General features: G+C 26.7%; 2 protein-coding genes across 4 annotated transcripts; one reads left to right on the forward strand and one right to left on the reverse strand.

Annotated features, from left to right (window-relative positions):
- Window positions 1-3,668: 3,668 nt before the first annotated feature.
- On the forward strand, window positions 3,669-7,342 carry LOC127258893 (uncharacterized). The gene is made up of 6 exons (XM_051285954.1): window positions 3,669-3,876; window positions 5,082-5,174; window positions 5,302-5,400; window positions 5,952-5,993; window positions 6,082-6,313; window positions 7,013-7,342. The coding sequence occupies exons 1-6, from the start codon at window positions 3,739-3,741 to the stop codon at window positions 7,180-7,182; spliced, it is 774 nt and encodes a 257-aa protein (XP_051141911.1). The 5' UTR covers window positions 3,669-3,738; the 3' UTR covers window positions 7,183-7,342.
- A 759-nt stretch (window positions 7,343-8,101) lies between these two features.
- Window positions 8,102-11,956, reverse strand: LOC127259507 (hypersensitive-induced response protein 1-like). Of its 3 annotated transcripts, none has more exons than XM_051286888.1 (6): window positions 11,888-11,956; window positions 10,870-11,081; window positions 10,486-10,606; window positions 9,974-10,065; window positions 9,776-9,872; window positions 8,102-8,738 (listed from the first exon to the last, which is right to left on the reverse strand). In XM_051286888.1, exons 2-6 carry the CDS (start codon window positions 11,056-11,058, stop codon window positions 8,377-8,379), a joined length of 861 nt encoding a protein of 286 aa, XP_051142845.1. In that variant the 5' UTR covers window positions 11,059-11,081; window positions 11,888-11,956; the 3' UTR covers window positions 8,102-8,376. The 3 variants fall into 3 exon arrangements, with proteins under 3 accessions (XP_051142845.1, XP_051142836.1, XP_051142853.1); XM_051286879.1 differs by lacking the exon at window positions 11,888-11,956 and adding an exon at window positions 11,833-11,851; XM_051286896.1 differs by lacking the exon at window positions 11,888-11,956 and adding an exon at window positions 11,782-11,799.
- Window positions 11,957-14,965: the final 3,009 nt, after the last annotated feature.

Raw genomic sequence — 14,965 nt, forward strand, 5'->3', positions numbered from 1 at the left:
GTTAATATAAAATCACGAAATTGTTACAACTTTCGTTAAGATAAAATCACAGAGGTGCAATTGTATTATTTTGTAACTTATTGTCACGAAAATGTCACTATTATAAAATATTCACGAAATTTTGTTGCAGCTTCTGTTGCTATATAAAGTCACAGACATGTCATAGTATTATTCTATAACTTATTGTCACAGAAATATCACCACTTAAGAAAAAGTCACCAGCAAAATTTCATGGAAATGGTTCCGTATATTTTTCCGTGACCAATTTGTATTAAAACCGTGACTTTTTTTACCGCAACTATAGCCTAATTTTCTGGTTGTGAACAAAGTATTTATTTTTCTATTTTAGTCCGTCTCATAACACAATATTCATTTCATTTTTTTAGTAATTGTACTATCTACCTAACATTACAAATATCTTTACAACTTACAATATATTACACAAATGTCGTTACATTTATATCACACAATAGTAATAAGGTTATTTTAGTCATTTCTACTTTATTCGTACCACATCTCAATATAATACTAATATTTCTAAAATTCCGTACGAAAAACAAACGGATATTTAGTTATGGGACGGATGGAATATAATTTTAGTTATTATTGATAATCAATTTTATATTTTCTAATATAATCTCTTAAACTTTTTTTTTTTCCTTTTCAATATCGTGCATTGCCCTTGCACAAGGATAACACAAGTCCAAATTATATACATTTAAATTTGCTTAATTGTGTTGTTGTGTTTTCCTTTTGATTTGCTTTTTATCAACTTCATCTTGCTAGTCCTTTCTTTATCTTTTAAAATTTTATTCTTCAATTTGAAAAAATTTTGAAGTTCTCTAGTATTTTTTGAAAATTCTATAAAATGCACTTTAGTGAATTCGCTCGGGAATAACCTTTTATACTTTTTATGGAACATATCGATTTTCATTTAAAATTAAACACCTATAAAAATTTGAATGCACTTTTGTGTTGTTTGTTTGGGGGTTTGAATTTTGAGTTGGGATTTGAATAGTAAAAATTTTGAATTTGAATAGTTGTATGATGTGATATAAATAGGTGTTGATGTGATGTTTTGAATGTAAAATAGATTTTTAGTATAATATAAAAAAATGAAAAATAGGTGTTTAATTTGATATTTTTACATACTAAACCGGAATTATCGTTCATTGAAAACAATATGCTTTGCAAACAAAAATTCAAAACAAAATAGATCTACTTATTTGAAATTTTTGGAAATTACTTTAAATCCACTGTTTGGTCTAATTAGGTTTTTAGAATTTATTTAAAATGATATAAAATTAAATAAGTTGTTAAATGTTAAGGAAAATGAATTTCAAATCCATTAGTGGTTTTATATATTTCAAATCCATTGTATGACCAAATGAAATTTTTAAAGTTCAAAGTGCTACACACGATGCAATTAATAAAAAAAAAAAAAACCAACAATCAACAAAAAAAATTGTAAAATTTTATCTATGGAATAAATAACAATTAAAATGTTTGGAAAATTTAATAAAAAAATAAAATAATTAATCACTTTTTAATTGATTTGCAAAACACGTGACAATTGAAGTATTTATAAAATATACTAAAATAAAATCATATAAAATTATTTATACACAATAATAAGAAAAAAATAAAAGTAAAAAATAGAAACAAATACTCGTAATAATTGATATCTTCTCAAAAATGATAAAACTAAACATAAAAAAATCAAAAGCAATATAATAAAAAATATCATCTTTGTATGGTCTGTATGTCTAAAAATTGTGAAAAAAATATATATATAATAATGACATCCGAAAAATCACACATATTTAATATTTGCATTTTTATTTGTACAAAAAATAATATTTAATTAATATATATAATATTTCTAACTAACACAAAATATATATGAATATTATAGAAAGTTATCCAAATAATTAAGCATTTAAAATCAAAAATAAAATTTAATATAATAATTTCTCCATATTTATATATAGTTAACAACATTTGTTCAAATATTATAAAATAATTACAATTACAAAATCAAAATAAATATAAAAATTAAAAAGACTTATTGAATTTGATGATTGATAATACTTCAATACCAAACGCAACAACTTATTGTTCGTGAATATCTTCCGGCATTCAAATTGTATTCTCTCCCAGAACGTCTCTCAAAACATTAAATATTGTTAATACAATCAAAATGGGAAAAAAAAAATGAAAGATAAATATATCTCAACAAATAGATAGAATAAATCAAAAAGAAAAACAAAAACAAAAAAAATATAATGAAAGATAAATTACAGTAGCAATCGATTACTCGATTAACATATCTCAACATTATGGCCGGAAAGTCTCTTCAAGTAGTAGCACATTCCACCTTCAAACATTTTACTTCTACAAAATAATAGAAAAAAACAAAATTAGTAAACAAAAAACAGAGAAAATATGAACAATAAGAATGATAAAAATTCGTGAAAGAATCTGTAAAATATATATATATATATAGAATATGAATTCTAAAGCAAATGAGTATAAATTAAAAAAATAAATTAGACATTGATCTTCTATATATATATATATATATAGATAGAATATAGATCATGAAAACTATATCATCCCACCACCTATTTTCTCTAATCGTACCACTCCTCTATCACTTTTATCAAAGGATTGTATTTTTAATTTTATTAAATTAACTTATAAATATTTTTTTATTAATATAATCATACAAATATAAATATAAATATAATTATAATTATTAATAAAAATGAATTAAATTAAATAAACAAAATTGAAAACACAAATATACATACAAAATTAATATAAAATTCATTAGATTTTTAAAAATTTTAAATTTAAATAAAATTATTTTTAAAAAATAGATATAGGATATCACATGTTTGTTACTAAAATTTTATTTATTTATTTATTTATTTATGGATTATAATCTAATAAAAAAAATAAAGTAATTAAATATAAAAAATTAGAAAAAAACTTATATAATAAAAATAGTTAATTATAATACTAATAAGTGAAAATAATGGAATAGTAAACTGTAATTCTGAAAAACTGTATAAATATCAAAATAAAAAAATAAAAAAATCTCAAAATTCTGTGATTGCAGAATCTTTTAAATTCTATGATATGATATGATTATCATGTTTAGCTGATTTTACTTTGTTATTTCACTACAAGGGAAAAATCATTTTTATAACAAAAAAAATTTTTTGTCTCTAAATTTACTTTTTCTGTTACTAAAGACATTAGAGACGGAATTATGAATGAAATTACGTTAGCTATGTGAACTTCAGGGATGGAATTCCGTTACAAATATATTATTTTTTATTTTTTTTTGGTGGTGTTTAAATAATCTTTATTTATAGTCTTAATTCCTTATTCCCAAATATGCATGTAGATATTTTTGCATTTATTCTATAATATATATATATATATTTTTTAAGATATATAAATGTTTTTTAAGAAATAAATAAATAGCAAGAAAAACCCAACACCTACCACACATGTACAGCAGCAGCAGGTGCAACTGCAAATCAACAACGACGACGGACCGTGGATGGGTGACACGTGTCTAAATCCTAGCCATTCAATCTACCTAACTAATTATAATCAATCTTCTTCTTCCTCCAAGTACAAAAGGGCAGTGAAGTGCAGTGAGCGATTTGATTCCTAAACCCCCACATTTGTGATATTGCATCGCAGCCGTTGTTCCCGATCGAGATGGACGGTGGAGATGAAGCAGTAGCAGCAGGGGGCAAGTTGAGGATTCTGTGCATCCATGGATTCAGAACGAGTGGAAGCTTTCTCAAGAAGCAAATCAACAAATGGGATCCTTCAATTATTTCACATTTTCATATGGTAATATTATAGTGGCTTTGTTTAGGGATTATTTCAAAAAAATTGATGGATTAAATAATAATAATAATACTTCATCCGTCCTATATCTATCTATCTATCTATTTATTTTTTCACAAATTTTTAAAAATATTAGTATTATATTGGAATATAGTAGAAATATAAATTAGAATGATATTTGTAATGTTATATAGATATTACAATTACTAAAAAAAGAAATAAATAATATGGAACTGACCAAAATGAAAAAATAGATATATTGATAAGAGAACGAAGGAGTAATAATTTTAAATTAAAAATATTTTATGTTAGATTAAAATAATTTTATATTAATATGTTTATATCACATCAATTATTTTAATTGAAAATTATATTCAGTATGTTCAGCGTTTTCGGATGAATTAATTTTTTTTGTACAAGAAAGTGTATTGGTAATATAAAAAAAATAATATTTTGTATTGAATTATTGATTTGTTTTTGGATGAATTGATTTTTTGTAGTATGGAGAAATGTGTTGGTAGTATAAAAATAATATTTTGTATTAAATTGTTAACTTTTTTTTTTATGAGTGAATAATATATATATTATATTAAAATATATAATGCATGTGTATATTTGTAGTTTTTTAATAATATTTATAAAAGTGTTTCATTGAAAAATGTTAGATGAACGGACTGATTTCAAATCTAAAATTTAAACATTTTGATTTGAAATTTAAGTTTTGGTTTATACAATATTTTTTATAGTAAGTATGTATAAATTAATTGTATTTGTAATTTACGTAAAAAAATATATATATATATATTGAAATTAGTGAATGCTTGTTTTTATTAAAATAAAATATAAATACTTTTTTAGTAAGATGGACGATAATGATAAAAGAAATATTTAAATTAGAACAAATAAAAAATTATATTTTAATCTATTATAAAACCCTAAAGTAACCTATTTGTATCGAGACAGGATAATTTTTAAAATATTTAGACATATAATTTTAATATTGATTGAAATGTTACCGAAAAAATATACTTTTATAAAAAATTATAAAAATAATATAGTAAAGAAACTATAATCTAACTATTGGTGTTAAAAGAAAAAAAAAAAAAAAAAAAAAAAAAAAAAAAAAAAAATTCTAGAATAGATGTGACTATATTTATGAGTGTAGACAACATGTTTGTTGAAATGCCTGAATAAGGAATTTGTTGTAGGATTTTCCCGATGGGATTTTTCCAGCCGGAGGAAAGTCCGAAATCGAGGGCATATATCCACCCCCATATTTCGAGTGGTTTCAATACAACAAGGTAATTTTTTTGGCGTAAAAAAAAAAAATAGACACATTTTTTTTATCAGCTAAAAAATATTTATGTTCGACTATATATTACAATGTTGAATACAAGTAGTTTACAATGTGTTGTGTTTGTTGGTAAGGAATTTACCGAGTACCAAAATTTGCAAGAATGCGTCGATTACTTGTGCGAGTACATTACAAGCAATGGTCCTTTCGATGGTTTGCTCGGCTTCTCGCAGGTATCATTTTATCTTATTTTATTTTGATTAAATTATATCCGCATCGATATACTATTTATTTTTATTTGTTTTACTATAATTGTTATTACAGCTTTGCGCGGAGGATATATATAATTTATTTTTATTTATTTTAAAAATAATTGCTATTACAATCTTATGGAGACGATATACATAATTTACTTTTATTTGTTTTTTCTATAATTGTTATTACAATTTTGTGCGGACGATATATATAATTTTATCTCAGGTTTTGTTTTAATATGATTGTTAATACAATTTTGTGCGGACAATATAGTATAATTTATCTTTATTTTGTTTAATATACTTTTTTTCGTCCATTAAATATTTTTTTCTTTTTCTTTTTAATTTGTCAAAAAAAAAAATGTCCTTCCGTAGAAATTTCTTTATGTACTCTTTAATTTATATTCTCTCAAATTAGTAAATATCATATTACATTCATTAAAATTCATGTCCTATTCAAATGAGCATATCAATTTTATGTTACTTTTATTTTCTTTATTATAATTGTTTATACAATTTTGCGATCGTAGGGAGCTATTCTATCGGCGCTTCTCCTAGGATATCAAGCACAGGTACGCAATCCTACAAAAATAGCCGATCCGAACCTCATAACTAAAAATTTAAACTTTTTATACATAAGTTTCTTTTCGAATAATATAGGGAAAAGTACTCAAGGATCACCCGCCGATGAAATTGTTTATATCGATGTCGGGTACCAAGTTTAGGGACCCGAGCATATGCGACGTTGCTTACAAAGACCCGATCAAGGTTAAATCGGTTCATTTCATCGGGGAAAAGGATCGACTAAAAATACCCTCCGAGGACCTCGCCACGGCTTTTGAGAATCCTCTCATTATAAGACACTCTCGAGGTCACCAACTCCCAAAATTAGGTTGGTTCTTAGCAATATCGAATAAGACCCCCCTTGACTTATAGACTATCACATTGCCGATAATTATTAACGGGCACTACCAAAAAAATACCAAAGTTGCGATAAATGATGGAATTTAATTCCATCGCATATTACAATGGCATCTGCTACAAATCAATCCGTCGCAATATTTTTTGCGACCATAAAGATTTTGGCGGGGGCAGAAATTTTATATATATATAATATATATAATATAATGTATTTTTAAAAAAAAATTACAAACAAATTTTTAGTTTGTTTTATCTAATTTTTTTCACATATTTCTAAATATTTGGAGTATTTTGAACTCTACTTTTACGTGTTTGAGTTAATATAAATAATACTAATATTTTTATTAAATTTATAGAGGTTATCAATTATTTAAATTTTAAAAGTTATTCAAAATACTACATAATAAAAATACAAAACTCAAATAATTAGGGTGGTCTGAACATCCTTCGGCCCCCCTACTAGCTCTGCGACATGAAATCAAGAATTGTGATGGAAAATTTCCCTCGCAAATTCTGAATATATTTTTTTTTTTTTGGTAATGTCCCACTAAAATTGATGAATCTTCGACGCGGTTGGTTGTCAAAACACGTCGCAAACTCGAGTAGAATAATTTTATATTTAAGATCGTATGTTCAAAATTATAATTATTTTGCGCCTTCTATTTGTCAGATGAAGATGCCGTAAAGAAGCTAAGGGAGTGGACGGAGGAGATAGTCCGATCACAGCAAAGCAAGAACGCCGTTTCTGTACCAGTGGAGCAAAAAAATGCTGCGAATGGAGATCAAACGAAGAACACTGAAAACGGCGTTTGCGCCAACAAAATCGAAGCTGAAGCATAGTTGAGGAGAGAGGTAGAGAACTAATGAATGTTTCATGTAATAAACCGAAGCCTTCGATGTATTTTTCTTTCGTGTGAATAAATGTATGAATTGATGTTGATTAGCCTTAATCGGAGCAAATTCGAAGCGTGTTCGTTTGGAATATGTACTCTTTGAGATCTTTTTCTCGAGTTTCGTACGGTACAATTGTTATGATTTTCTATAAAAATGTATCATAAACAACTATTTAAGATAGAATGTAGGATTTTGGGTACACTCCTATTATTCATTCCATTCCCCCCTTCTAAAAAATTTGAAGTTGCGTTGGTTTGAGATTTTTGAATTTGTAAAGATTTTGAAAATATAATATGTAGTATTTTCAAAAAAAAATCTATCGTCCGGCTCTGAGGTCTCGTGTTGATCTTTTAATATTAATTATTATATCAAAACGTTGTACAAATTAAAAAAAAATTACAAAAATATTTCCATTAGTGTCTTATCATACTAATATAAGGATATTTTTGTAACAAAAAAAATATACAAATATAAGAATATTTTTAATGTTAAGTACAGTGACGCAAAAGGTAAATATGACCAGGCGGACGGAAAGAGTATATAATAATAATAATAATAATAATAATAATAATGTAATTGAAGAAAAGGAAAAAACTATAAGAATTGAAATATTGATGTCAAGTTAGAAAATAAAATAAATGTTGTAAAAATGGAAGTAGTTGTTTATTTATAATTATTAATTTGGTTAGAAGTATTGAAGAGTAGACACTTAACTAATGTAACATATTTTTACAAAAAAAAAACCTAAATATCCCATATTAGATGAAGTAAATAACTATCTCACCTAAAACTTCAATCTGTGTTAAGATACAGTATCATTTATTTATTTATCTACAAACAAAAGTCAACCAACAAGATGCATTAGTTATTAAACAAAAGAAAACAACATATAAAAATCAACACAGATAAGCCACGGTAACTACATGCGCCATATATAGACAACGATACAAACGCACAAAGCATCAAGAAAGCATCCAAGATACAGATTCACAAAAAAAAAACCACAATCGACTAAACTCAAAATTATTTAACCCAATTCTCCAAATATCCAAATCGCAATAATATATATATCCACCAAAGCATGCATATAAACACATCGAATAGACATTGATAGAAATCACTAACCTCATTGAAGCATACCTAGCGCGTGACGCTCTCAGCCTGAAGAAGACCCTCGCGGATCTGAGTAGCAATGTCTCTGACAGCACCGGGGCCGTGAGGGACGAAGACTGCGGAGGATTTGGATGAGGCGCCGATTTCCTTCATTGTGTCGAAGTATTGGGTCACCAGAACCATGTCCATGACGTCCTTGGCCGAAGTTCCGGGAACATTTTCTGAGAAAGCGAGCACACTGTCCCTTAGGCCATCGACAATGGCCTGACGCTGACGGGCAATGCCGAGTCCAGACAAGTACTTGGACTCGGCTTCTCCCTCTGCTTTCTTGATCTGCAAGATTTTCTCGGCTTCAGCTTTTTCGTTTGCGGCGACCCTCAGCCTTGCAGCTGTCATGGTGTTGGTAGAGAAATCAGGGTTAAGTCTGACAATCGTATAAATAACAGATGAGAAGACCCAACAAAATTCTTTGACAAGCTTCACGGTTAATGTTGCAAAAAATACAATATATACGCACTCACAATATATAATACTCCCTCCGTCCTGTAAGAAAGTATCCATTTTTCCATTTTAGTCTGTCTCATAACAAAGTATTCATTTCCTTTTTTAGTAACTGTACTATCAACCTAATATTACAAATACCCTTACAACTTACAATATATTACACAAATGTCATTACCTTTATATCACACATACTAATAAGATTATTTTAGTCATTTCTACTTTATTCTCACTATATCCCAATATAATACTAATATTTCTAAAACTACGTACAAAAAGCAAATGAATATTTACTGGGACGGAGGGAGTATATATATATATATGCTACACATTCACTAAAAATCAACAATTCAATATAAAATATTGTTTTTTATATTACTTACATGTTTTCCCACATCTAACATAGAAAACACTTGCACAAAAATACGTAAAATTATTTTTTAGTATAATATAAAAATAAAAAATAGGTATTTGATTTGATCTTTTTGAAAAAATAAATAAATTAATGAATAGTAGAAATTCGAAAAAATATGCCAAACAAACACACCAAAAGTGAACACACAGATTTTGGAGGTGTATAATATAGGTGATTAGGATATACAATTGTACATATATATACATATAGATTAGTTTTTGGAGGTGTATAATATAGGTGATTAGGATATACAATTGCACGTATATATATATATATTAGTTTTTACCATTGCATGTATTTTGAGACCCGAATGTCGCCTTAAACCGAGGATAATATACAATCAAGGGCATTCCAAAAAAAAAAACAAAAAAAAGGAACAAAACAAAACAATAGAAATCATGTTAGCCAAAAACCATCTTCCTAAAACCATAACGATTTCAAAGAAAAGTGAAACCAAGCCATAATTGTGAAGAATGCTTCTTCAAAGATCATATGTCATAGAAAACTTACCAGCATTTATCTCATTCATGGCTCTCTTGACTTGACCATCTGGCTCAATGTCGACAATAAGTGTCTGCACGATTTCATACCCATAGGCAGACATGGCCTGCAAAGATTGTAGACAATGTAGAATATACAAAATAGAAGTTATATACATATCACACAAGCACACGTAGAGAGAACAGTTATATAAAGAGCATAAAATACCTTCTCAAGTTCATCCTCCACAGCTTTTGCAATATCATTCTTCTGCTCAAAAGCAGAATCCAAATCCAACCTTGGTACGCTTGCTCGAATGACTACAGATGCATCAAGATTAGGATTATGTCATAGAAGTTTCATATAATCAAAGAAGTGAGAAAAAGGAGATAAAAGCACATATTTCCATAAGCATCGTTAATTGCTGCCCTGGATCTAAATTATGACTATTGATAAACTTATCCAGCAGTAATAGGAAGCTGCTCAAAATAACTATTTGTTCCTATTGCCGCAACACATTCAAAACCATCACAAATTCAAAATGATTGCAACTTCAACCACATGTATGGAACCAAAAGCACACAATGAGTCAAAACCCGGTGGTGAAATTAAATAGATGTAAGTTTGCTTAATATTAAGGTCAGTGAATAGCATCGTCATAATATTCCGATAGATCAAGAAGGCATTATAATATAAATTTCCATAGAAGAAAGTGATGACCATTGAATTCACATCCATACCATCAAAAACATAGGCTTGGATCTGTTCTTTGGTGTTGGAGAGCCTATAAAATGCATCGGAAGCCTTTTCTGCCAGCGCACGGTACTGGATCGAAGCAACAACAGTGACAAACACATTGTCCTGAAAGAAAAGTGATTTTGTTGCTTTATCAGATTATCACAGTAATAAAATAACATTAAGTAAACAATAATCTTGATTTGTAAGTAACCGAGGTTAATTAGTTATGCTCTACCCCATTAAATGGATATACTTTCATAGTTCAAAGATCAAAACTCACTAGTCCGCGCAGATTCTTAAGGGACTGGAGCTTAGTAAAATATAACACAGATGATGCTCAAGCTATATAGAGAAATGGAAAGTTCAAAAGGGCGAACTGAATAAACCTTCGTCTTCGTTTCGCATCGGACATCAAGTTGCTGAACACGCAACGAAAGAGTACCAGCTAATTGGTAGCCAACACACCAAGGCAAGCAATGGCACCCAGGCTCAAGCACATCACTGAACTTTCCAAAATGCTCCTTCATGGCAACCGTAGACTGATCCACTTGTACACAACCCAATACTTGACCCATTTTTCAACGAACAACGCCTTGACCTAAAATTTGACATCATTAGCCTCTTGGTGGAAAAAATACAACAATAATTTAGAATTAGCAATCACTTTCTCATCATGGAACACACTTACACATAGAAATATCATATGCCACCAAAGTAGTTCTCATCAATCAAAAATTGAAACTTGTAAGTAGCAAATGATTTCATATAAAACTAAATTTGAGTAACATATTGAAGCAACAACAATATTTGCAATAAGTTCTACTCTTTTCTTCCAACATAAGAATCAAAGGAGGAAATTCGGTTGCATGAGTATTAAAAAATAAAGTCAACTTATTAAAGACACTTTTATCTTGAATTTTTTAACTCCTCTTCAACCCTAACTAAAAATTGTTTCCTTTTGTGCTTAAAAGCATTAACTTATTTGTTAAGAGAACTGCAAACACACAAGCAATTTTTTCTTTTTTAATTTTTTCCCTTTATTCTAAAGAGCGTTGGATTCCAATCCATCACCAGACTCAAAATTCTACCAGATCATTTCCAAGGCACAAGGCCAAGATCCACAAGCAAAAAGATCCCCTAACAAATCTCCCAAAAACAACCTAAAAGATAAGAAGCAAATTACAGAGAAACAAAAATGCAAAAACGGAAGGCATAACAACTGAAACAAGCGGAACTACGGATTCAAAGCACAATTCAAGATATTTCAGTACATGAATCAAATCTAACACTAAACCTACATGCAGAACCCAAATTCAGCAGAGAAAAACCAGAATTTGAAACGAAAATACCTAAAGAACATAGAATGAAAGTAAGCTCGTGAAAAAACTTATCGGAATTGCTTACAATTAGGTAGAAGAAGATCAGCGATAATACCAATTCTCGGAATGATTAGGGATTGAAATTTGGAATTGGGATTAACGAGTGGTCCGTTCTTATAAGCGACAGCTCGCTTAACGACTCGGGCCAGACCGCCCGGTCTGAGCCGATCAACCGGTCCGGTCTAAAGTGATCTATATGAGTATATATGATCAATTCTCAATATAATCATTTTTTAAATTTCCATTTATATGTATTCTATCAATTTAGATTTTATGATATACTACCATATACGTATATAGCTCTTTATTCCCTTTTACTTTTTTATTATTTTTAATGAAAATATAATCTCTTTATTTCGGACGAAAGTATGAATTTTTATATTATTTTTATTTCTTTTTAAGGATCTCATTTATTTTTTTTTTATTGATTTTTTATTATTAATTATTATATAAAAATATAGTATAAATTTAAAAAAATTGCAAAAAATATTTCAATTAGTGTCTTATAACACTAATGATATTTGTATAAAAAATTATACAAATATAAAAATATTTTTAATATTAAATACAATATTGTAAAAGTAAATAACCTTAGAGACGGACGAAGAGAATAGTAAATTAATAAATATTAGTAGTATTTTTAAATGTTATACTCCCTCAATTCTACTTAATTTATCCATTCTTTTTGGTTCCACATAATTTATTCAAAAAATATTGCAAAAATAAAAATGGCATCAGATGAAAAAGAAATATATATATATTACCTCCGTCCATGGTCAATCTGTCCATTTGTATTTGGCCGTCATTGTTTTTAACATTAAAAATATCCTTATATTTGTATAATTTTTTTGTACAAACATCATTACATTAGTATTATAAAACACCAATAGAAATATTTTTGTCATTTTTTTTTTATTTGTACTAAATTTTGATATGATAATTAATATTCAAATATTAACACTCAAAAAATAAACAGATAGATGGGTGGTGGACGGAGATAATATTACAAAAAAAATCGTCGATTAATCAGAATGTGTCATGTAGCATCATCCTGAAAGAAAATCGAAGCTACGACTCTCCTATAAAATAGATATCTCGGCCACATCATTTGATACAACGAAGTTCATTTGAAAACTTCAGCGATTATTAGTCTTTAAATCCTTTCTGCAATATTTTTTATTTTTTTGTGCTTTTCGTAATATTTTTCGTCAAAAAATCACAAATTTGGACAAAGAATTCAATATTAATTGACAAATCGATGAAGTCAACGTTTTCTGTCGTATATTCAATCCAGATGAAAATTTACAACTCTAAAATCCATTGAAAAGTCCGGTGAAATAAAATTAAAAATTATAATAAAATAATAAAATAAAAGTCATTCAAATTCTTCTCTTTAAAATATTCTTTGGGTGTGTTTGTTTGAGGGATTTGTTTGGATTTTCACTATTCATCCTATTTTTTTCCCCCCAAAATATCAAATCAAATATCTATTTTTTATTTTTTATATTATACTAAAAATCAATTTTACATTCAAAACATCACATCAACACCTATTTATATCACATCATACAACTATTCAAATTCAAAATTTTTACTATTTAAATCCCAACTCAAAATCTAAATCCTCAAACAAACACACCCAAATGTGTTATTCATTAAAATCATCAACTTCATCATCTTCGATCCAAAAATAAACACACAAAATATTAAAATATTAAAATAACACAATATGTGTCTTTGTCTATTGTAAGGGTGTGTTTTGTTTGTAGAATTGAATTTTTAATTAAGATTTGAATAATAAAAATTTGAATTAAAAGAATAATATGATGTTATGTAAAATAGATGTTATTTGAATGTAAAATTAATTTTTAATATAATATAAAATATATATATATTTAATTTGATATTTAAAATATAAAAAAAAAACAAATAATTGGCATTTGGGGAAATCTTCTAAACGAAGATATTTCTTTCTTCATGTAATAATTGCTTGGACATCATTTATTGGTCCATTAAAATATATAATGAGGTCTACAGTCCATGTCAACTTACTCAGATAAAATGGTGATATATATATTTTTAATAAATTAAATTAAATTTTTTTGGCCGAGTTTTTCGGCATTTTACTATTTGGACTCTGTATTTTCTTTTGTAAAATATCTCATTAAATATTATTTTCATATCAAATTCAAATCAATTTTTTTTTTTCCAAATTCATCAAAATAAACACAATATTCATTAGTTTCAGATAAATATATATTTTTAATAAATTAAAAATAATACTTCCTTTGTTCCATTTAATTTGTCCATTCTTTTTATTTTTGTGTGTTTTTTTATTTTAATTAAATTATTTAGTCATTTTAATTTTAATTTGTAATTATTTTTACTAAATCGTAATTATTTTTATTAATACACTTTTTAATTACTTACTAATTAAATAATACCTAAAACTTTATGTCTAAACTAAAGAACACAAATTAGCTTGAACGAAAATAGTACAATTTTATTAACAACTACAAATATATAAAAGGATATGATAATTTTTTCATATATTTTATATATAAAATAATTATACATGTAACGATATATATGTAATTTATATCAAAATTAAAAATATTTTAATAAAATATAAAATCAATTTATTATAGTATTAAAATATATTTCTTCTGTCCCAGAAAAAATGTCCAAATTATCGTAGATACAGAAATTTAAGTAAAATATAATTAGTAAGTAAATAAAAAGTGTATTAGTAAAAATAATTATTATATAATAAAAATAATTATATATTTAGACTAAAATAACTGAATAATTTAATAAAAATAAAAAAATTTATAAATGGTACTGAATTTTAAAATGTAATTACAATATATAATTATATTTTTTTTAAAAATGATAAATTATGTGAAACAGAATAAAAACAATGAACACTTATATATTTGGGTTGAATGAATAAAAATAGTAAAACAAAAAATACTTATAGTGTATAAGAGAGTATTATGCATGACATAAAATAAATAATATTTTTCCCGTCACAATACAATAGTCATGTTTATCATTTTTGTCAATCTTAAAACAATAGTCTTATTTTCGTAAATAATCATAT

This window comes from Andrographis paniculata, unplaced genomic scaffold, assembly GCF_009805555.1.
Source record: "Andrographis paniculata isolate CXL003 unplaced genomic scaffold, ASM980555v1 Contig14END, whole genome shotgun sequence".
Classification (NCBI taxonomy): domain Eukaryota; kingdom Viridiplantae; phylum Streptophyta; class Magnoliopsida; order Lamiales; family Acanthaceae; genus Andrographis; species Andrographis paniculata.